Source organism: Rhineura floridana, chromosome 2 (assembly GCF_030035675.1).
Source record: "Rhineura floridana isolate rRhiFlo1 chromosome 2, rRhiFlo1.hap2, whole genome shotgun sequence".
Taxonomy (NCBI): Eukaryota; Metazoa; Chordata; class Lepidosauria; order Squamata; family Rhineuridae; genus Rhineura; species Rhineura floridana.
Window position 1 is genome coordinate 120,808,787 of NC_084481.1, and position 23,593 is coordinate 120,832,379.

Here is a 23,593-nt window from a genome sequence, read left to right on the forward strand (position 1 = left end):
TCAGAACCACAACAACCTCTATATTATACACAATATAGTTTTCTGTGCAGTAAAATGTTCACTTGCTATATATCGGAATGGCTAGCCATTTTTAAACCCAAGGGCTGCATTCATCCTTGGCCAACTCTCAGAAGGCCACAAACCAGTGGTGGGTGTGACCAAAAGTGGGTGTGGCCATGCCACACTCTCATACCACACACATACATACAGGACAAACAGCCCCCCCTTGTGCCATGCAGATCAGCTGAGGAGGGGTTGTGGGCCCCTCCCAGCTCATAAAATGATTGATCTGATGACTGGGGAAGGGGCAATTTCCAACCCCATCAGGCTACTGGGCTAGGCAAAAGAGGTTTAAACCCCTCTACCCCATCTGTGTGTCTATTTTATTTTTTCCCCCTTTTCACCACTGTCAAAAACTTTTGGGGCCTGGGGGACCCTGAAAAAATTGGAAAAGGTAGATCAGGCCTGGGGCTAGGAGTATATAGCCAACCCTGCTATATATTTTGCATGCTGTCCACACATTTGACTCCAGAGTAATGTTTTTGTTGCAGGAATACTGCTTTTCCTGAGCAAAGTACATTACTATGATGCTGCTCCCAGATAATACATTCATTGCTATTGTGCTTATTTTTCAGAGTATTACTGGTAGCCTTTGAGTAGTATTTCAGCAACATTACTCCTCTTCTGCACATGATCATACAACTCTCCCCTCTGCCTATTCATCCCCTTGCACAAGATGATACAGCTGCTGGTGATATTTTTTAAAAGTGAAGGGGGGGAGGACAGCAGCATGGCTATAGCCCCATCTACTGGATGAGGATGGAATAGCTCAGTGTTGTCATGAAAAATAGCTGTCCTTTTATCATGCATTAAGACAAATACATTTGTCGCAGGGCTTGCGTAACCAAAGCAGCACTGAGTTTACATCAGGATGTCTGAGTCTACTGAAGCCCTACTCACCTCATACCTTATTGGTCTGTTTTAGCTTTTCTAACATGAATTTTATTTTTAAAGTTTTTAAAAATATTAGATACATAGATAAGGCACACACAATATAAGAAAGAAAAATACTGAAGCAATTTCAAATTAAAGCACATAAACAATCCAAGAATACAGGAACAAAAATAAATGACTGTCAAATTCACAGATAATCACTAGATTCTCAGAGAGGTGTTTGTCAAGGCTAAAGTTGGCAAATGAAAAATCAGGTACGAACAGCCTACAAGTTAGAGGGGAGGTGTGCAAATATCCTTGTACTTGGTAAGAGCAAAATGGTCATCTGGATACTGTAAGATACCAAACTACCATTATGTTCTTTTTGTAGATTTTATTTCTAGCCTGCAGCACCTATTTACTAAGTTTATACATAAGCATCACTTTCCAAACTTTCCCCAGAGTTTTCTGTTGTTTCAGTTACTCTTTGCAGAGAAAACCAGGGTTGCCTTCTTAAGAAGCATTGTTTTAGGGTCAACATTCTCTTGGGAATGGATGAGTTCCTTTAAAAAATCTGCAGTTCATCAGTTGAATAGCTGAGCACACCCACCACATGTGAAAAAAGGTCCTAGTTTGGCCACAGGCTTTCTAGAAGAACTGACCATAGCACAGATGGATTGAGTGGATTTTTGCTGTCGTTTAAAGACCATTTAAGGGTTTAAAATTGGGTTTCCTTGATATTCATGCTAATAGAGAATGATATTCAGATAACCTTCCAAACTTGAACATCAAAAGTTTTGCACAGATCCATTTCAAAACCTCCAACTACAAAAGCATCTCCTTCAGAAGCATGGGCAGAAAGAACAGGTAGATGGTTAGAGCTATGGAGAATTGCATTATGATATTTTAAAAGGCATCTAATCATGTTAGTGAAGGTCCAGCTTGCTGTCTGCAGATAGTGGCACATAGGAGTAGTGGTGCTATCAGGGCAGAATGAACAGGAAGGCCCCCAAATACGTCAAGATTGGCTTATCACATTCTGAAGTAAGTGAAGTAAAGCATATTACCATCTAAAGTAACCCCCGCCCCATAAGATAATTAAGTCAGGGTCTAAAATTACCTAACTACACCACTGTAGAGGAAGTTAAAGATTCCTTGCAAGGTAGCGAGTTTTCTTCAACAAGTTAAGTCTGTAATCCAATGTACCTTTGTTGTTTTCCAGGAGAAGTCCATAAGGCTGTTCGAAGTAATAAACTCTGAATGGTACAGAAAAAAGGGATAGGGCAAGAATATCATATTTTCTTCAATGGACCCAGTGAATAGAAGAATCTTAAGGAAGGGATGCCTAAATATTGACTTGGGTCTATCCCCATGTCCATTTTAAATTAAGGCATCCCACGTGTAGTGTCTAGAAGCATGTTGTTCTGTTTATGTCCACTGATGCTCTGAGGAGCAATGCAGCCTCATGTAAGAGCTGCAGTTAGCAGCTGCAAAACAAAGTCCAGGCCTGGAACTGCCAATCCTCCATTAACCACAGGTCTATTGGATACAGAATTGCTTCAGCCATGGCTTACGCATAAGACTTGGTAGTGACAGAGTGCAATTGTTTGGGGAGGGAGGAAGGATTCTATAGATTGATTCATTTGCACAATTACTGTCCTGGTGAGCCGCAAGAAGTCAGAGGACCATTTTTGCATGAGTCTGTACAGCTGGTTAAAAAGGGTTGGTAGCTGACTGTACAATAGGTAGACAGAAAGATGAAATAAAGATTCCAAGGTTATGCTACAGCTTGATGGGCTGAACAAAAGAATTTCAGAAGTCAAATTTATATTTATCATATCAGACTTATGATAGTTCACTTTTTATCTAGATGCTTTTCCAAATGTATCAAGCTCACTCTGGTTGGGAGAAGTAGAGGACCACATCAGAGAAAATTCCCACTTATTGCTCCCTTTGGTTACACCTGTATCATTTTGTTCATCCACAGAACATAAGCTAAGGGTTCCATGTCGACTGATATCAACCCACAAGGATGTTGGTAATGCCTGGATGTTCCTGGAAGAGTTAGGACCGGAATTCCTTCTGAGAAGTAAATACTTGAGGTACAGCCACTCGACACAATCAAAAGCTTTCTCAGTGTTGAGGGCTAAGATGTTCAAGAAGTCTGCTCTTGCCTTGTATACAACATCAAGCCTGTGTAACATTTTGTCCACCGGGTGTCATCATGGGATGAATTCCATTTGATCAGAGTGGATGTACTGGGTGATAATGTTGTCCATTCTGTCAGTTAAGACAGCTGTAAAGTTCTTCGAGTCCTGATTGATTAAGGATATTGAGCAATAAGAGGCAGGCACAGCTGAGTCCTTTCCCTGTTTCATCTGTCCATCTTTTCTTCCACCCACAAACCATATCTAACTATTCCAAAGTATTCAAAGAAATCTTAAGAACTTTGCTATCAGAATTATATGCAAACATGCCTAATTTGTATACATCTTATTTTATTGATTGCTTGGTTTCTCTGACAAAAAACTGTGGTCTAGATCCAAGGGACTATGCAGTAGAATCATGTACAAAGTAAGGCTCCCTTACTACCCTAGGGGAACCTTTATGGCCACTGCCCTCATACTACCATGCAAACTGCTCCACAAACTTAGAAAACTTTGGAATAGTCTACAGTGCTGTGTAATGTTTTACATCCTGGTCTTGAGGTTTGATTAAGCAAGGAATTCTAAATTCTTAAACAGAAGTACATGCACTAAAATTATTCAGATATTATCCATCATAGTTAAATGCAATCCCCTGGCACAGATGTTGTGTATAAATACACCGCCGTGTGGTTCCTACTTGGAAAAAGGGTGGGATATAAATCTAATAAATAAATAAAATAATAAATAAATAACAAGGAATGGCCAATTACATTTATCTTTCTTTTCTGTTTCTAGACAGTTGATTGACCACTATCAGAAGCAGAATGCTAGACTAGAGGACTTTGATCTGATTAATCAAGTAGAATTCTTATGTTCTTAAATGCAGCCTAAGCAAAATGGCAGGCATTGAACAGTTATAATTCATATAAATGGCATGTTGATGTTGCAAATGGCATTGCATCTTATGGTTCAAATCACAAACCATTTAGCTAGAATATCTGTATGTAAATTCCTGGAAATTATGGAGAAAAATCCAACAGCAGTGTCCAAGCAAAACTGCTTTTGTATGAGACAAAGTTAAATTAGCCTTAAAAATGCAACCCTATTTTACTTGAACCATGAGGAAATTTGATGTATTTCCAGTTAGCTACAACCTCTACACCACCAAAACATAAGCTTCTTCAATCAATACTTGCCTAATTTTGGTTGATTTGATAACACAGCAAGACATGGGCGTTATCTGTGATCAGAGTAGATGGGGATGTTATTTTTGTTTATTTGAATCCTACCCTTCTTCCACAGGGTTCAGAGGGGTGTACATGCGAGTCTGAGGGATTTTCCATTTGGGAACTAGCCAGGCCAAAATATACAATATATCCATTATTCTGCTGGCTGTCCCAATAAGAACACATATTTTTCATCTATAAAATGGCCTAAAGGAGCCTCCTAAACAAGCCCATGAAAGTTACTAGCCAATAAATATGTTTACTAGCTGCATGTCTACACATATCTATCCTAGTAGTCATTTGTGGTCTAAAGAGAAGAATCGTCTTTTGTAAAAAATCCGTGTCTTATCACTTGGAGGCATTTCTTATTGACCACAAGTGACCAGACTGAGTGGTTATTTTACAAACTAGGCATAAGCTCCTTATGGAAAGGGAAACAGAACAGAGGTAGGCTAAGAGTCTGGGCTAATTAGCTAATAAGAGCTAATGACAAGGCTAACACATGAAGAGCTCTGGCTGCAGTTCCAACCACAATATGTAGTCATCATCCCTCACTACGTTGGAGGTGGAGGTGGTCAAGGCTGCCAACTTAAGCAATCACATTTCCAGCATTTAATACTGCTTATGTTATGAAATATATTTCCAGTCCACTATGCATGAAGCTACAATCAAGACATCATATTGGGCATTACTTGCAATTTCAACCAGATTGGGGTTTTTTCACTCTCTTTCTCCCTCTTCTCATAAAAGCTATTTGGTACAAAGAAAGCTTCATTTTTAATTTAGAAAACCTTGAGACGCATAGAGATCTTAAGATGTTCTACCAATATAAACAAGTTTAAGGGCAGCTTCAAAATTATATTTTTCTGCATGTTTTTTTTAAAAAAAACACAACCCAAGTACATTCATATATCTCATCATGAGTGAAGATCATAAACATGTCTATCTTGCCTGGAACCACCACCACCACATGTCCCAGTGTGACCTCAAATTGAGGAAAGAAGGGTTAACTTGCACCTGGGTCTTCTTTCTCAGGAGATTTGTTTACCTGCTCTAGAGGAGCCTCAGAGGGCCCCTCCCTAACAAGCCATGTGCCTGGCCTTAGAAAGCTGCCTTATACCAGGTCAGAATGTTGTCCAACTAGAGAAGACTAGTATTGTCTTCTCTGACTGGCAGCAGTTCTCCAGGGTCTCAGGCAGAGGTCTTTCCCATCTCCTGAAACCTGATCCTTTTAACTGGTTGTCCTAGGAATGGAACTTGGAACCTTCTGTGTGCAAAGCATGTGCTCTGCAACTGAGCTATAACTTGTTCCCTGATGCTGGGGAGAGGGATCTTTCTTCTGCTAAGGGCCGCATTTCTTCTGGGCTTGTATGTCAGGGGCCCCATGCTGGCAGCATGCAAGGGCAGAGCGAAAGGTAGGTGGTGCACCCCTTCTCTCTCTGCCACCCTCTTCTCTCTGTCACACCCTTTACACCTATGTTTCCCCTCTGAATGAATGAAATTGGGCCGCAGGATGCCCACCCTTGCCTTATGTGCAACCTCCATTCTACACATGCTATCTCAGGGCTCCAACATAGGGGGACAGCAGGCTGCCCCACTGCAGGCATGCCCTCAATCCATGGACAATGTTGGGGAGAGGCCAGTGCAGGGAACAAGATTGTGGATGGGCTTAGGGAGCACGGCTCCCCTTCCTCTCTCATGCAATTATTGGCGCTTGTTTTTGAACATTTAAATAGGGCTATGATGATGGTGAACAACACTGGGATTTTTTTCCCTACACCTGTGTAGGGGGAAAAAAGTCATGTATGAAAGAGCCCTAAAAATATGTCTCCTGCACAATCCCCTGGAGATCAACAAATCAGAATTCATGTAAAGCAAACCAAGGACATTTTCACACATGAGGCTTAACATGGTTTTTCAGTCAGTTTGCAGTGCAAATGTAAAATGTGCATTGCCCAAAAATGTAAAATGTGCATTTGCATTATAAATGCCTTTCTTCCACATTCTTTTCTATGTTAACAATGATCAAACATGTATAGAAAGAGCATGAGAAGCTCAAAGGCTATTTAAGCACACATATGGATGCATTCACTGTGTTCCAAAGATGTGGGCTTCTACAAGAATCTCCTCCACAGAGATGAAATTTTACTAAAAGTCATATTGACCATAATTCTTGTGAAAGTACCAAAAGAGAGAGGCAGTCTTCAAAGAAGCCATATAGAACTACAGAAACATTTTCTCATATAAAAAAGAAGAAGCTTTGCGTACCTTTCTGACAGGATTCAACAAAGTGCTCTCTGGGGAATGAATTCTGACAACAGCATCTTCTAATGGCTGTGACATAGGTACAATCATGTTTCTATCAAGGGGAAGTGTCAGTTTTTGACCCTCTGACTCAGTGGAATCTTCACCAACCTATAATAAGGGAATAATAAGCACAAATTCATTAAAGGCAACCAGATCACACTTAGAAATAAGTTAGAATATGAAAAATCCCTTTGAAGGAGCACCTTTATTTTAATTATATACACACACATCACTTCCACACAACCAGTTTATTGAGCATTCATCCTGATTTGTTTGCAGGCAGATTAGACAACATGAGCAGTGGTTCTGATTTGTTTACATGGTATTAGACAGCACTGCATCAAGCGTTATCCCATACTTTTCAGTGCATTTTCCCCATCACTTTCCTAATCACAAAAAGTCCGATATTGTGGAGAAGCAGGTTTGTTGTGCAAGAGCTCTGAATCAGCTTTAATTGTGCAACTGGAATTTCCCAGTATATTATTGAATCCCACCAGAAAATAGTAACAATCAGGAAACACCCATTGAGTTCACAGGTGTCGGACCATTTATTAACAAGGACTGGCTATGGAGAGAATTAAATCTATGTTAACTTGCCTGCACAGAGCCTATATGCCACCAAGTTTTCATTAAGGTCTTCAAATACTTAAACAGCTTTGGCCCAGCATTTCTGTGGACACACCTCTCCCAATGCAAGATTTGCCATTCCTACAGAACTTCTGGGAGGTTTCTGCTCTATGACCCTTTGTGGGATATAGTAAAACCTTACTGGGCCCATTGCAGGGCTTCCTCAGTGTTAGTATTGCAGCTTTGGAACTAACTACCCAGGAAGACCTATCAGGCTGGAATTCAGATACAGCAATTCAGATGTAGGGTGAAAACCCCCACCCCCTTTTCTCAGGCATTTAATATGAATTTTTGAAATGGGTATTGCTACTGCTTTCCTTGTTTTAGTTTTGTGCTGTGTTTTAAAAAGAAAAAAAATCAACAGCCATAGTGGTTTGATTTGAGAGACTGTATGTCACCTTGATTGCCCTTCAATGGACAGCAGCTTAATACATTTTATACATAAATACAGCAAACTATATTTTGACTAAGGCTTCATCCTTATCACTTAATACATATGCAGCAGCCTCACTTTGCTGTTGTATTCAAATCCAGTGACCAGTAAATCATAGTACAGGGTGTTATGAATAAAAGACAAGTTAAGACCTCTCCTTTAAGAAAGCTTCCAATTGTTAGCCTTTGTCCCCATGCCATGGCCCAGAAACACACACATGTACACACACCAAGTTGTTATTTGTCCTGGGACAAATAGTAGCTTCCTCCTTAGGCAAGTAACAAGTGGGGGATGGCAATTTTTGGATTTTTAAAAAATCCTGTTCCCACTGTGAAAAGGGTCCTATTTTTAAAAAAGGCAAGTGCAACACATACATCTAATGTAATTGGCCCTACAAGGCTAGGCACAATCAATCCCCACCCCACCTCCACCCTAGCATTACCTCCAGATGCAGCGGATCTGTTGATCTGATCCCCAAGCTTAGGGTCTGTGCCTCAGAAGATCTGGCACCCCTACAGATCCTCATTCCCATCAAAATCAAAAGACACATCCAGACAGTTTAATGGGGACTAAATTAGTGGTGTGATATGCATTGGCATCTGCAGTGCTTTCACGCTTATAGGTCTGCTTGTAATTGTTATTTTAGGTGAGAGCTCAAATTTCTTAAGTCTAGCCAACATTCTAAAATATATAGTTAGCAAACATGCTTGCCTCTACTTGATTTAAAGATAATTAAAACGGAAGCTATTTCTTCATATGGACAATTATATCATGGTCTTCTCACTATCCCCCACATCTGCTTAGGACTTAAATCAAGGGTGGGGAGCCTGTAGCCCTCAAGATGTTGTTGGACTTCAACTCCTATCAGCCCAAATCAGCATGGCCAAATGTCAGGGATGATAAGAATTGGGGGGGGGGGATGGTAAAAAAAAAAAAAATTACGGTCACAGGTTCCCCACCACTAGACATAAAAGGAAATCCATTTGTATTGTTTTCTAGAGACTAAAAAGAAAATGAAAGACCTAACAGCACACCTGTAGGACTTCATCTTGACTTTGCTGCTGAACTGTAGCTGGCTGCCTCACAATGTAGTTTATCTGTCCCACAATTGTTTGCTGAACATGCTGAGGCTGTTTAGCCTGATTCACTTGCAGACTCGGTTGCTGAGCCTGGAGAAGAAGCTCCAAATCTTTCTTCATTTCCTCCAGTTCAAACTGGTGGTGCATGATGTCCAAACTCTGCTGTATCACTTGTTCATGAGCCTTCTCAGTCTGACCTGTTGCAGATGACTGCTGTGGTGACAGCTGTGGTGGTGGTGGTGGTGGTGGTGGCAGTGGCGGCGGCAGCTGTTCCTGCTGCTGTGGCTGTTGCAAGTGATTCAGCTTTAGCTTCTGGAGAGGACCAAGCTGAACTTGCAGTGTTGGACTGTGCAGAGTAGATTGCGCAGGAAACTGCTGGGAATGGCTAGCCTGAGCTTGTTGACCATCCTGCAGTGGAAGAGGATAAATGGGGTGTGTTCCCTGGGGCAATGTTTGCTCTTGGGAAGGTTTTCCTATCCTGGCAGATAAAGTATCATGCTCCTGGTGAGATTTCTGCTCTGCACAAGGCTGCATTGTTTTCACAGGTCTAGGGGTGCACCTCTGTTCTCTTTCATGCTGCTGCAGGCTATACTGCAGAGGGAAATGCTGCTGTTGGTGCTGCATATCAGGAGGCTGTCGGAAGGAATGAGGATGGCTCATGGTTTGGTGAGGAAGTTGTCCTTTATTCATATGTGGAATGTTAAGGCAATGGGTGCAGCACACAGGTGTTGGGCAATGAACAGGAGGCTGAAATTGGTGTGACTGATTATTGAGAGAGTCATGCTGCGGGGCTGGTGAATGATGCCCATGATGATGATACAAAGAGGGCTGCATTCCTTGCATGCTTCCATAGGTTGGTACTTCTGAGTGATGGGGTGGTCCCCCCTCCATTGACAAGTGTCCTGCAAAAAGCAAGGAAGAAATAAAAAAAGGAAGGAAGCCCCAACAAAATGAAATAAAAAAAGCCCCTAAACACACACACACCCCCAAGAGGAGGGAACTTCAATGCCTGCTAGAAGAATCCTTTCTTTGGGGGCAACATTCCTTATCAGGAACACTTCCACAGACCAAAGCCTTTGTGCTGACTCCAAGAGTCTGAGCAATGTGAGTTTATCTGGTGACCTTTTTTTAAAAAGCCCTGCTACAAGTAGAGGGCTGGTGGGCCAATGGCCATCAGAAAAGGGTTAGACAACCTTTGTCCAAACAGTCATTTGAAGCAGTAAGGGTGCTTCCAGAAAAGACAATATAATCTTTTATTTCTCTTCTATTAGTTGTACACACAGGTAAGAGACAGTAATGCCATGTTGTTTTTGAATCATGCAGGAAACATACAAATGCATTTCCACCTTCATGTTCTTTTTAGGCACATAGGAAGCTGCCTTACCCTGAATTAGACCATTGGTCCATTGACACAAGTATTGTCTACACTGATTGGTAGTGGATCCCCAGGGTTTCAGATACTGAATTATTTGTACCCCATTCAGAACAATGGCAATACAGCTATGGGTCAAACTGAATGTTACATTAATTATGGATCTTAAGTGCAGGTTTTTCTTTTTATACAAATTGCCAGCACAGGGACCTCAGTGTGCATTGGAACTCTAGCTTAAAGAGTAGTGGAGCTTTAATCCTTTGCCTCCCACTAAGGTCCTAATTTGGATTGGGGGCCACACACCAGCAATTTGCATAGGAAAAAGAGCTCCTTTTGAAGCAATTAGGACCATAGTGAGGGTCATAGCTGGGGCAAAGAGTTAATGTCCCCGAATCTCCAATCTGTATTGGCCTCCTGAATTGGCAGTTTGTGTCTTTTTGAAAATCCTGCTCTTAAAAGCAGATAGGTGGCTAGTTTAAACGTCTAGCTTTGTCCCTGGCTAGCTACAAATAGAATTTTGGGGTTTTATCTTGTTCATAATACACTTTCATCTTCTCTCTAACACTGCCAGGACCAGACAAAGAGATTTTTTTGCCAGAAGTGAACATTTTATTGCAAGAAATGAAGGACAAGGTGATGCTCCCACCCCACAGTTCCATATATGGAAGCCAAGTGGATTGGGAGATGAATCTTACTTCAACACTGGTGACAAAAAAGCATCTTCAACTGTAACCAAGGGAATAGGCTAGCTTAGGGGCTCCAGGGCAGGCCATGTAGCACACACAACTCTATCCTCAAACATCTTGTTGCTGTTCCCTGCCTCCTAGCATCTGCTGGAAGTTCACCTCCCTCTGCCTAATGGAAGGGCTGGCCCTGGCTCCTGCTCCCCAGACTGGCATATGTTCCTGACCTTATTGGGGTGGGAGTGACATTCTTCATTTTTAGAGTATATATTTCAGAAAATCATATATCCATTTTCAGTCATTTCTGAAATGAAATGCCAGGGATGAGACCTACCTTGATGATTGACTCTTTTACACTGGAAACCCTGCCTTCCTGACCCCAGGTGTGTGGGATCAAACCATAGTTACTCAGAAGTGAAAGAAACGCACATGCTCAAATGAAATGCTTCTAGTCTATATAAACAGTAGGCACCACTGGGCAATCAATCATTTGGTCCAATTTGGCATAAAGCGCTCTCGCTCTCCAGTGCCTTGAAAAAGTAATCAGACCCCTGATCAATGCTCTCATATTACAAATAGTAATTACAAATTACAAATGGTACATTGTAATTTCATAGTATGATATTTCATTTTGAAATACTGAAACTCAGAATCAGTTATTGTAAGGTGACATTGGTTTTATCTTGGGAAATGTTTGTAAGAAAAATTAAAAACTGAACCATGTTGCTTGCATAAGTATTCAACGCCTGTGCTGTGGAAGCTCCCAGTTTACACAGATGAAAGAAATTGCCCTGTCGAGGACACAATTACCTCACCATTGGCCTCCACCTGTGAACCATTAAAGTTGCTGTCACATTGTCAGGATAAAAACCTCACCATTGAAAGATCATTGGCCAGGCTGTGGATCTGAAGGAAAATGAAGACCAAAGACCATTCTACAGAAGCGAGAGATAATGTAATACAAATGCATAGATTAGGAAAAGGGTACAAAATAATATCCAAGTGTTTGGATATCTCAGTGAGCACAGTTGGATCAATAATCAGGAAGTGGAAGCTGCATCTCACCACCCAGGCACTGCCAAGAAAAGGCCATCCCTCAAAACTCAGCACTAAAACAAGAAGGAGATTTGTGAGAGAAGCCACAGAGAGGCCAACAATCACTCTGAAGGAGCTACAGAGTTCAGTGGCTGAGAGTGGAGTAAAAACTCAAAACACTATGTGTGGCGCAAACCTGACACTGCCCGTGCCTCAAGACACACCATCCCTAGGTGGCAGCATCATGCTGTGGGGATGCTTCTCATCAGCAAGGACTGGGCATCTTGTTAAAATTGAAGGATAATGGATGGAGCAAAATACAGGGAAATACTGCAAGAGAACCTGCTTCAATCCACTAAAAAACAGAAGCTTGGGAGGAAATTCACTTTTCAGCAGGACAATGATCCCAAGCACAAGCCCAAAGGAACTGGAGTGGCTCAAGAACAAAAAGGTGAATGTCCTACAGTGGACCAGTCAAAGTCCTGGTCTCAATCCTATTGAGAATCTGTGGGGCTCTCTGAAAATTGCAGTCCACAAGCGACGTCCAACCAACCTGAATTACCTGGAGTGAATCTGTCAAGAACAACGGGCCAAAATCCCTCCGACACTGTGTCCAAAGCTTGTACATACCTACCCCAAAAGACTTAAAGCTGTTATTGAAGCAAAAGGTGGCTCTACCAAATATTAATGTGTGTAGGTTGAATATTATTCAATCAACATGTTTCAGGTTTTTTATGTTTCTTACAAACATTTTCCAAAATAAAACCAGTGTCACCTTACAGTAATTGATTTTGAGCTTCAGTGTTCCAAAATAAAATATCATACAGAACAAAATTACGATGTACCATTTGTAATTCAGTAATATGAGAGCATTGATCAGTGGTCTGATTAGTTTTGCTATATATACACGCACGCACGCATGCATGCACGCACGCACGCACTGGTCAGAAAGCTGAAATTTCTCCATAGAGAATATTTGGCTTGTATTTGGGAGGCGCAGCTGGAAGTGATGAACTCCAGACACTGGTCTGGACGCACTGGTCAGAAAGCTGAAATTTCTCCATAGAGAATATTTGGCTTGTATTTCGGAGGCGCAGCTGGAAGTGATGAACTCCAGACACTTTTCAGGGGTGGCGGCAAAATTCACCACCGCTAGAGCTCCTCTTGGCAGACACTATGGCTACTGGTTGTCATCCCCTCCCCCTGAAAAGGCCACTGGAGTGATCTAGCTGATGACATGGCATCCACCAGGGAGCAGGCTGAGGGAGACAAGTTTTGGGAGACTCTCCAAAATTTTGCCATTACCCTGAAAAAAATCTCAAGAAATTATTCCTGTTTCACTGCTCAGGACTTGAGTGTTGAAACGGGGAAACATTTCAGCTCAGCATAACGTCAGATATCAAATTTATATATAACTAAACAGATTAACATCTGTAAATCAGCACAGGGGATAGTTGTGGAAAAGTAGTCTTTCTTCATTAATCCAATAGACAACCTAGCAATGGCAGAGATCTCCATTTCAGCTCATATGCTGACCTAGCTATCCTACTTTAGTCAAATATGCTACATTTCTCTCAGCACCCATGGCTTACAACAAGCTAATTCACCTACAAATTTCCAACTGGTGTATTCCATTTCAAGATTGGGGAATCATAAACATAAGTTTACCTCAGTGGGCGGGATTCAGCTACATGCTTGCATTTTGCGCAAGTGGATTTCCCCCCTATTCCCCTGTGCACACCCTATGCCACCCCCAAATCTGCTCTGGAGGGTTGGGGGACACCCCCTCAAGAACAGATTCAGGAGGTGTGCAGAGGGAGAGCATTCTATTTTGCAAGGAGAAATCCTTGAACTGATGGAATGATTTGGTTAGGCCTGCATTGAATACAACCCGGTACATATTTTTATTACCCTATTAATGCCATTATCTTTTTTTGTGTGCACATAAAAAGTACAAGTATTTGGCAAATAGCAAACAGTCTGTGGTGTTGCAAAACAGTTTTTTAATGGTCATAGCTAGGTTGATATTGTTATTTCATGCATTACAAAATAACCCCACATGACAATCTCATAATTGGTGACATTTTTATAGATATGCAGTAACTGGATGTAATTCACCACTGGATATTCACCACTGGATGCAAAACACCACCCATCTTAATGGAATGATCACGCAATCATGGCCAATTCACATGACTAAGCTGGCGTATTGAGATTAAGAACATGGATTCTGGATCCATACACAATTTAGCACATGCTGAAGAGCTTGTGAGATTATTTCAGCAGTAGCTAGGGACAGACTTTTTTGTGTGGTCTACATGGTTGTAGCTCCCTTGTGAAAAGCAGCCATGCCAAAATCAAAGGCCTAAATGAAAGTAGGGAGATAGTATTCTGATATTTTCCATATCTTCCTGCCTCTCTTACATTATTCCTTCATTAAATGAGAAGCATGGGATGGAACCACAAGAGAGCTGCAACCGTGTCACAGCCATAGGACAAGGATCAGGTATAACTAAAAATCTGGTCTATTTCTGCACACAAAAATGTCTGGTCTACATTCTAGCAGCTTTCAGGGAAAATAATAAATGTAGCTTATAAAGAATTATCCCAGTGGTAGCAGTGAAAAATTATTCTTAATGAAATTTCTCTCTCTCTCTCTCACACACACACACACACACACTTTAAGGAGCTCAAAGCAATCCTAGCATTATAAACATTTTTTACCTAAATTGGACAGTTGTTTAGTCCAGAAAGATGGGTCCCATGTGAATCTGACCTTCCAAGGAGGACCCACATCAGTATTACAGTTTGTTTCTAGCAAACGTTGAATCTGAAACACAATCTGGTAATAAACCAAGAATGACTGTTCAATGCAATTAATATCAGAGCTAATTATGACTTAAAATCAATCCTAACCCTGCATTTCCATTACTTACGCTCTCATTTTATTTGTTTCAGCCTTCTGACTTGCTTACATGTCCAAGGGGAGAATCACAAGCTAAAGTGAATTAAATGAGATGAAAGGAATTCTTTTGAAATCAGGGACACCTGAGCCAGTTGTCTGTCAGCATAGGAAAAATGATTTTGTATGCAGACAATACTAGGATTGTAATGTCTGCTATGCAAACATCAGTGGACAGCAGAGTTACCTAAATTGCTAAGGAGACCTGTAAATAGCCTGAAATAGTAAACAAGAACCCTCTGAAATTCCTTATCTGTGTAGATGGAAGTTAAGGGATCACCTTGCCCCATACATACCTATTCAATTACCTTGAACTGCAGAACTGGCACTTTTATAAGTACCACGTATATTCTGTTCCTCATTTGTGAGTTGTTCCTTTAGTGTGGCAGCACCTGTGCTCTGGAACTCCCTGCCTAGTGGAATTATGCAGGTGGCCTCACTATATTGTTTTAGAAACCTGCTTTTGGTTCCAACAAGCCTATCCAGACACATGATTTAGTTACTTATATTTGTTTTAAAGTCTTATTCATTTTTATTGTTTTTAATGATGATGATAATTTTATGCATACTTGTTAATTGCTTTATAGATTTTAATTATGTTTTTATTTACATTTTTCCTGTACACCATTTGGAGAATTTATTTGATCAAGTGATATATAAATTATCTAAATAAAATGTATATCTAATAAGTTGTTCATGTATGTTACAATGCTGAGATAACAATCCTAAATGTCTCACAATCTTTTCCCCATAATCACAAATTATATTTAAATGTGTTTTCCCCAGTAAAATGCCTCATATAGAGAGCAAGCTAAAGCCATATTCAGACACTCAGTTATGAGTATGGAATCTCTCTTTCATACCAGCCTGATCTGGAGAATGATTAGTTCTCCAAAAGTGAAATCCTATGCATATTTACTCAGAAGTAACTCCTTTTGAGTTTGTAAAATTGCATGGCAAGACAGTCAGGTCTCCACTGCACAAGGCTGGTTTAGGGGCTCAGATTATTTATTTAGGCCATTAACTCTCTGCAGACCACACATGTACTTTTTGCATTTGTAGTACTTGTTTCAGGGCCTACGTAGTTCTCATTGCCTGCACATAGTCTTCATCGCCTTTTTGGCAGACAGGTAATTAATAACTATTATAAATATATAAATGAATTATTATTGTGCGGTGTCTTCAATTCACACCATTCCCTCATCCAGTCCCACTCTAGATGACAGCAATAGGAGAACTACTTTAAACCATGTGGCCTGCATGATGAGAACAACAATGTTAGCATGGGAGGAAAGATACCTAATCTTGCTCCATTTCCTGTATTTATGGGGCTTTAGCATTGCTAACCCAGATTAGACATAAGAAAACTTCCTACGCAGATGCATCCTTCAATCCCTAGTTTCTAAGATGCTTCCAGGTGAATGGCTTTATGGATGACAGGCACTATGATTTAGCATGGTAAACACTCCCAACCTACAAAAGGACTAGGGATGAGCAAAATCATTCTACTTCCACCATGTCACCTTCACATGTGTTTGCCCTTAATTCAATTCTGGCCCATTCCCTCATTATTCTGTGATATTTCTTGTACATTTAAATATGTATTTTTTCTCAATACAGGTATCTCTAAACATATTTTCTCCTGAAATATGCATTCCTAAATGTATTTTACTATTTTTTTCCAAGTTAAGAACTGCATCAGAACTTTGTGAACAACTATGTTCTAATCCTCACCATCCACTCATTAGCCCAGGAGGTGCAGATCAGTTCATATTTGCAAAAGCAAATTCCTCAAGCACTCCTAACAAGGATCTTGCTTTTCCCTGTGGTGACAACCATTGTCAATCCAGCAAAAAAAAAGGAATAGCTCCTAATTCCATATATGTTTATTATAAATTTTTGTCACTTTTCCCCTCATTTTTGGTTTGGCTTCTGTGAATGACACTAGGAACACTCTTAAGAGTCTTGGATTACCAGTGCAATGGATGTTTATGAGTCTTCCCCACTCACTTCTCTGGGGACTTGTTTTTCTCAGTTCTTTTCCTTTTTTGCACCTCATTATTACAGTGAGCATTTAATCTTACCAGTTCCTTACTGAAGAGGAATGGAACACTGTTTTTACTGCACACTGCCCAACTGAGAAAGTTTTGCACATGTTCAAATTGCCTGTTTAACACCATGATGCCCTGGAGCTGTTGTTCCAGTTTCTGCTTCCTTTCGCTGGTGAGCCTCTGTAAATAATGAGAAACAAAAGAAACTACTTAATGTAATGGTTTTTGTAATAAATTACATCCTATAGTCATCATAGCAAAGACACAATTTAGATGAGCATTTATATTCTCACAACATCAAGCAGAAAGCGAGAGTGGAATTAAGTGACAGGAATTTCCTTTTACAACATCTTCTGTAATCGATGGCAACATTGATAACTTGCAGCATGTTGCACAGAAACTCCACTGAGATCACATCAAACAGATATTAAACTGCGGCCACTAGCAGCCCTACAATTTGGAAGCCAATAACCTAAGGCTTCAGCACACAAGAGTGAAAATTTACACTTCACTTCTCTTCTCTTCCTCAAAATCAGAATCTGCCTTCAGTTGTGGGTTTCAGTTGGGTATTTTTCTTGGCCTCCGTTACTGCCATCATGTAGGGCAGGGGTGGGAAGCCTCAGGCCCAGGAGCCAAATGCAGCCCTCTAGCTCTCTCTGTCTAACCCTCAATACTCTCCCCAGGCCACACACACACACAGGCCATGCTTCTCACCAACCCTGCTCTATACCCTTTGCAAGTGCCTTTGCCCAGCAGGAACTCTAATAATGCCTCCTGCTTGCCTGAATGAAAGATGGAGAAATGTGTGTTGGTGTCAGAACTCTTGACTTCTGCCTGGGTGGAATATAGCTTATATAAGAAATGTAAGACAGTCTGTTGCTCTGCTCCATTTTTCCTCTGAGTCTGATCCCACCCACCACTGGCATGCAGCCCCCAGAAGGTTGCCCATGAGGAAATGTGGCCCTAGAGCTGAAAAAGTTTCCCTGCCCCTGATGTAGGGAGTCCAGCTGGTACTATAGGCACAACAACAGACATCCAGGTGTGTGGTCTCTAAATGCCCTTTCTCGTGGCTGATTTTCTCCCAAAGCATCCTGTTCACTGCCAGATCCTCCCACATCACCTAAGGAGGGATTTCCTCTTGCAATTTTTCTCACCCCATGAATCTGTTGACCAGTGAGTTCATCACAGAAATAAATGCTCTAGTTAATTAGCTGTGTTTTCATGTATGCATGGTATCATCTGGCTTAGCTACCAGAGCCACCCTACTTACCTCTAGCTGTTCAAGTAGAACATTTGCTCGCTTATTTATTTCACTGATCAGGACCATCTTGGCCATTTTGATCTGATTTTCCACTTTTCTTTGCAGGTGTTTTACTTCAAACAATCTGTAGAGAAGGAGCCATTGACAACTTCATTATATACATACTCATATATGAGAATGTTTGATAGTTACCACTATTGTGATTTTTTTTTAAAAAAATCAATTCATTTGACTGACAGCATATCAATTGTAAACAGGAAGCCAACTTGTGCATGGCTTGCATCTTTCAAAGCACTGAGCATTATGATCTAGCTAATACTATAATTTATGTATGTGTGTATTGCTGCTAACTTGAATAGCATGTTTCATGAATTCAAACTTAGGACTTTCCCTTAAACATTGTGCATGACTTTTGCTGAACTGGGGTCACATGTCAATGCTGCCTAATTCTAGCTTATTGGCCAGGTTTTCTGAAAATTTAAATTTGTCTAGTGCATTATTAATAGATTAAAGCAAAACCTTTGTTGAATAAACTAAGTTGCCACACTGAAGTACTGAGCATTTTAGCATTAGGGGGTAATTGGTGTGTCTATTTTTGTACCTTTGGAGAGAGGAAAACTGCTGTAATATTGGGCAGCTCCTTATTGGAAAATGCTTATGATTGCATTATTCATGTGTCACCAAGATACTCAGCGTAATGTTTGGGCTTCACAACAATCATAGCTAAGCTTTGATTTGAACCTAGTTTTTCTACATTTAATCCTAAATACCTAGCCATTATTCTAAGCCATGATTCTGAGACTGAAATCTATGGAACATTGTTCTGAACAAACATGCATAGGATTGGGTTTTAATTTTAGTAAAAAGTTCCCCTTCCCTACTAGCTAAAACTGCTAGGTAAACTGACCACATATTTTTGCATCCTTAGAACAAGAGAACATGTTCAAAGGGCTTGCTTACAGTTACAGAGCTAAGAAAAGTATGTGTTGGAGGAAGCAAGTGGGCAAGCTACAAGTGGGCCTTCAAAGAATCTGCCCCAGATATGCCCTTACTTAGGTCCACTTCACAAACTGTTGAAGGTGTGGTGGGCAGAGACTGCAGATTGTCCAAGGCAAATAGAGATATGAGAGCTGCCTTATGTGGAAACCTTGGGCCTGGGGACAAATGCGCCCCTCCAGCCCACTCTTTCGGTATCTTGGAACACTTCCCAGGCCCAGTCAGCCTTGCTTCACACCATACTTGAGTGTTTTTCCTTGCCTGAAATGTATCCTTGAATTCTGACAATGATGCTTGCCTGGGTGGAGGATACAAAGAGAAGTGTGTGTGTGTGTAAAATTTACATTCATCGCTCCGACAGTTTTTGCCTCTGGTCTCATCCACCATTGGCAGATGGTCCCCAGAAGGTTACCTGGAATGCAGCCCTTGGGCTGAAAAAATGTTCCACACCCCTGCCTTAAGTCGATCACACCACAAGAAAAATGGCCTGCCCTTGTGGTCTGGCTGGGCCACAGTGAAGCAGCTGTGTCACACACACACCAATTGCAATGCATTCTGATAAAAAAGTGGCTCGCTACCACTCCCTCAGTAGCCATGTAATTTAGCCCCTGCTACTGGTAAGCAATATTCCAGTGAGAGAGGTTTTTACCAGAATTCACCTTCTTTTATAAGAAGTGTCTCCATAGTTACCTGTCTTCAGTCTGTTTGGCTGAGACCTGCACTCCATTTTTCTTCTCTTCCACTTTAGCGGTTACATTTTCCAGGATGGCTTGCTGGTTTTGCAGTGCTTCCTGGAGATGCCTGAACCTAGGAAAAGAAGTCTTTTGTAGTTTTCTTTTTCCATTAATAAATTAGTAAATAAATTCTGAACAAACTTAGGTTCAAATCCCAAACAAGGAGGATAGGGTGACTTTTCAGAATTTTCTACAAGAAACTTGTTGGTCTAGGTTGGGACGTGAATCTCACCTTTGACATAAGAACCCCCATGGGTTAGCCCTCTGTTCCCTGGTTGCATGGACCTGTTTGGAATTTGAATCCAGGAGACTCTTATACCAGGGATGGAGAGTCTGTGACCCTCCAGATGTTGTTAGACTCCATCACCCATCAGTCACAGTCAGCATGGGCAATGGTCAGGAGTTCTAGTCCAGGAACATTTGGAGGGTCACTGGTTCTCCACCTCTGCCTTATACCCAGACAAGTCATGCTACCAGAGAAAATAGGGAAGTACCTTTAAAAAAGATTGGGAAAGTAGTCATACCTGAAGGATATAGCCAGTAGCAGAAGGCAAGGTGGGGCAGCAGTGCTCACCTGACCTCTGGTCAGTCACTGCTGCAAACACACTGGCAAACTGCATAGGTTCACACCAGTGCATTTGCATCACGCTGACCTCACTGCCGCTTCCCCCACTTACCTTCTGGCAAGCAGCAGCGACAAGGCAAACCAGAGGTCAGATGAGCAGTGGCCCCCCCACCACACTGTCTGCTACTGGGTATAGCACTGCATTTCTAATTAAACTGGGGACTAAGTTCTCAACCGCCTGACTTGGTAAAAGGCAGTTTCATATTTTTATTTGTATTTTTAAGATAACTTTTTAAGTATTGTGTTTATGTTTTGGCTTATCCAAGTACTGCTCTCCAAGAGGTGAATATAATATCCTCACTTTTGACCATTAGATGTAAAAATGTCCTATGAGGTCTACCTGGCGCCTTCACTGACATCTTTCCGGCGCCACCGAGGCATTTGATAGGCTGAGATGACATTGTCTGTTATCAGTATGCTGCCAAAGCTTCCTGTGGTTGTATGGAGGTGTTGTTTTTATTGTTTTGTTTTATAGTATGACATATTTGTGTGTTTTTTAAACATTGTTGTAAGTCACTTCAGATCTTCAGGTAACAACCTCTATTTCTCTGTAACATCTGGATTGGGGGAGGCCGTGCAAGCCCTGGACAGCTGCCTGCACTCAATGGTGGGCTGGATGAGGGCCAATAAACTGAGTCTGAATCCTAGCAAGACGGAGGCACTGTGGATCAGTGGTTCCCAAATTTTGATAATTGGTCAGTTGCCTGCTTTGGATGGGGTCATACTCCCTCTGAAAGAGCAGGTCTGTAGTCTAGGGGTGCTCCTGGATCCATCTTTGTCACTAGAGGCCCAGGTGACCTCAGCAGCTAGGAGTGCCTTTTACCAGTTTCACCTCATAAGACAGCTGCAGCCGTTTCTGGACTGGGATAGCCTGACCACTCTTGTCCATGCACTGGTAACCTCCAGGCTAGATTACTGTAATGTGCTCTATGTGGGGCTACACTTGAGGTTGGTCCGGAAGCTGCAGCTGGTGCAAAATGTGGCAGCAAGACTGCTCACTGGGGCAGGGTATTGCCAGCATGTTACCCCACTGCTGAAAGAATTGCACTGGCAACCTATTAGCCAACAGGCCAAGTTCAAGGTTCTAGTTTTGGCATACAAAGCCCTATACAGCTTGGGACCAGGATACCTGAAAGACCCTCTTACCCCTTATATGCCCAGCTGATCACTGCGCTCTGCAGGTGAGGGCCTCCTGCAGATACCATCTTATCAGGAGGTTCGTTCTGCACAATATAGGAAACGGACCTTTAGTGTGGCAGCACCTACCCTGTGGAATTCCCTCCCTTTGAATATTAGGCAGGCGCCATCTCTGCTATCTTTTCGGCGCCTGTTGAAGACTTTCCTCTTTCAACAAGCCTTTTAAGTTGAGACCTTATCCCAGTCTGCATCTGTGTCGGAATTGTTTAATATGTTTTTTAATAATGTTTTTAACCCTTTTTAAGGTTGTTTTTTTAAATGTTTTTAAAGCTGTTTTGTTTTAATGTATTTTAAGATCTATTTTTATGATGTTTTAAAGTTTTTTAGTGCTTTGTTTGCTGCCCTGGGCTCCTGCTGGGAGGGAGGGATACAAATTAAATAAATAAATAATAAGTTGCATATGATGCAGTCATGAAGTGACAAATATGCACGTTTAAACAGAGTTCCAGTCTATCAAAAACTTTTCACAAGTCCCCGCCAGTGGTTCTACAGTCTGGGCATCATTATTCATGCACCAGAATTGGCAAGGCCTAGGTTCCCAGATTATGTGTGAAAATCCAGTCATATATTTGATTGCTGCCTTCTCCCCAAGCTGCTTCCTGAGCCACATTATCAGTTTTGATATTGTTCATGTTTATTTCTCTATCAAAAATCACAGTTTCTTCTGAAACTGCTATATAGTCCACTTCACCTTCCCATCACTATCACAAACTTCTACAATTGCACACATGAGGATTTAAGTGTGTGTTGAAGAACTGAGGAAACTACAATAGTTTTCATATGTGAGGCTGAAATCTCCTTTCTATTTGCATATATCTTCCACTTTTCTTCCAAATTCTTTCCCACATTCATGGTATTCAGATAGGACACAAAATATGCTCATAGCCCAATCCTGCCCAAATTAATCTGGAAGTTAGGTGCACGGAATACAATAAGACTTATTCCCAAGTATAGCAGTTCAATTCTAAGTAAGACCGGGTGGTGGTGTAAGAGTAGTTAAAGTTTACATTGCATATTTGAATGCTAGGCATTAGTTACAGGATCTTCTGGACGGCTGAAGAACATTTTGATAAACAATATAGTTGGGCAACCTTTAACCTTTTGATAGCTAGGCTCTTTCCTGTAGCACTAAATTAAGGAGAAAGAACAACAAATATTTAGTACCTGTGTTCCTTGTGCTCTGTCAGAAGGCAGCAGCGGCAAGTAAGGACATCGCAGGTCTCACAAAATAGTTTGAGTGTCTCTTGACTGTGCATTGAGCAATACAAGGGAAATTCACTTGTTTCCCCATCAGCTCCTGGAAAATAGGATTCATACACAATTACTCCAGAGGCTGATAAAAATGCCATGGCATTTGTCTTATATACTCCTGTATGTCTTTATATACTACATTATTACCAAAGCTGCTCAAAACCTCTCTTTTCAGCAACTCATCCAGAAAATGACAGCTGGTGTAGATATTAGAGGGGTTCTGAATGTCTTAACTGTTCTCTCTCATACTTTTGCAGTGCAATCCAAATCATGTCTACTCAGAAGTAGTCCCCACTGAGTTCAATGGGGCAAAATTGCATACAAAAATGTGTATGTTAAGAGGAGAAATCAGCACTAAAATGCTGATGAATTTTCATGATAACTTTTTTTAAAAAATAATTGCAAACTGATGCAGACATGTGAAGTATTGAACTTAAGACAGAAAAAAAGGAGAGACTGAGATAAATCAAAACCAACCAATTTGTCCATCTGTACAAAGTGGTGAGCTAGGCAGAGAATGGGGAGGTCACAGGAAAAGGATGGAAGGAAGTTGGGACATGGGGGAGAATGAATCTATCTAGTAAATGAATAAAATGTGCAGATCACACCTGGAAAGGTCCCAGGGTTTCAGGGCATAGAGTTTCTGGACTGTATGGGGCCACACACACCCCGTG

The 23,593-nt window shown here is 41.2% G+C and overlaps 1 protein-coding gene across 2 annotated transcripts in view; it reads right to left on the reverse strand.

Annotated features, from left to right (window-relative positions):
* Window positions 1-23,593, reverse strand: part of TRIM66 (tripartite motif containing 66) — a 101,293-nt gene that overhangs the window by 35,861 nt on the left and 41,839 nt on the right. For both annotated transcript variants that reach the window (XM_061610322.1, XM_061610323.1), the window contains exons 4-10: window positions 22,833-22,965; window positions 19,803-19,919; window positions 18,126-18,240; window positions 16,889-17,035; window positions 14,567-14,684; window positions 8,708-9,654; window positions 6,575-6,721 (exon numbers count right to left, since the gene is read on the reverse strand). In XM_061610322.1, coding sequence (XP_061466306.1) covers window positions 6,575-6,721; window positions 8,708-9,654; window positions 14,567-14,684; window positions 16,889-17,035; window positions 18,126-18,240; window positions 19,803-19,919; window positions 22,833-22,965 — 1,724 coding nt within the window. The remainder of the gene's footprint in view (window positions 1-6,574; window positions 6,722-8,707; window positions 9,655-14,566; window positions 14,685-16,888; window positions 17,036-18,125; window positions 18,241-19,802; window positions 19,920-22,832; window positions 22,966-23,593) is intronic.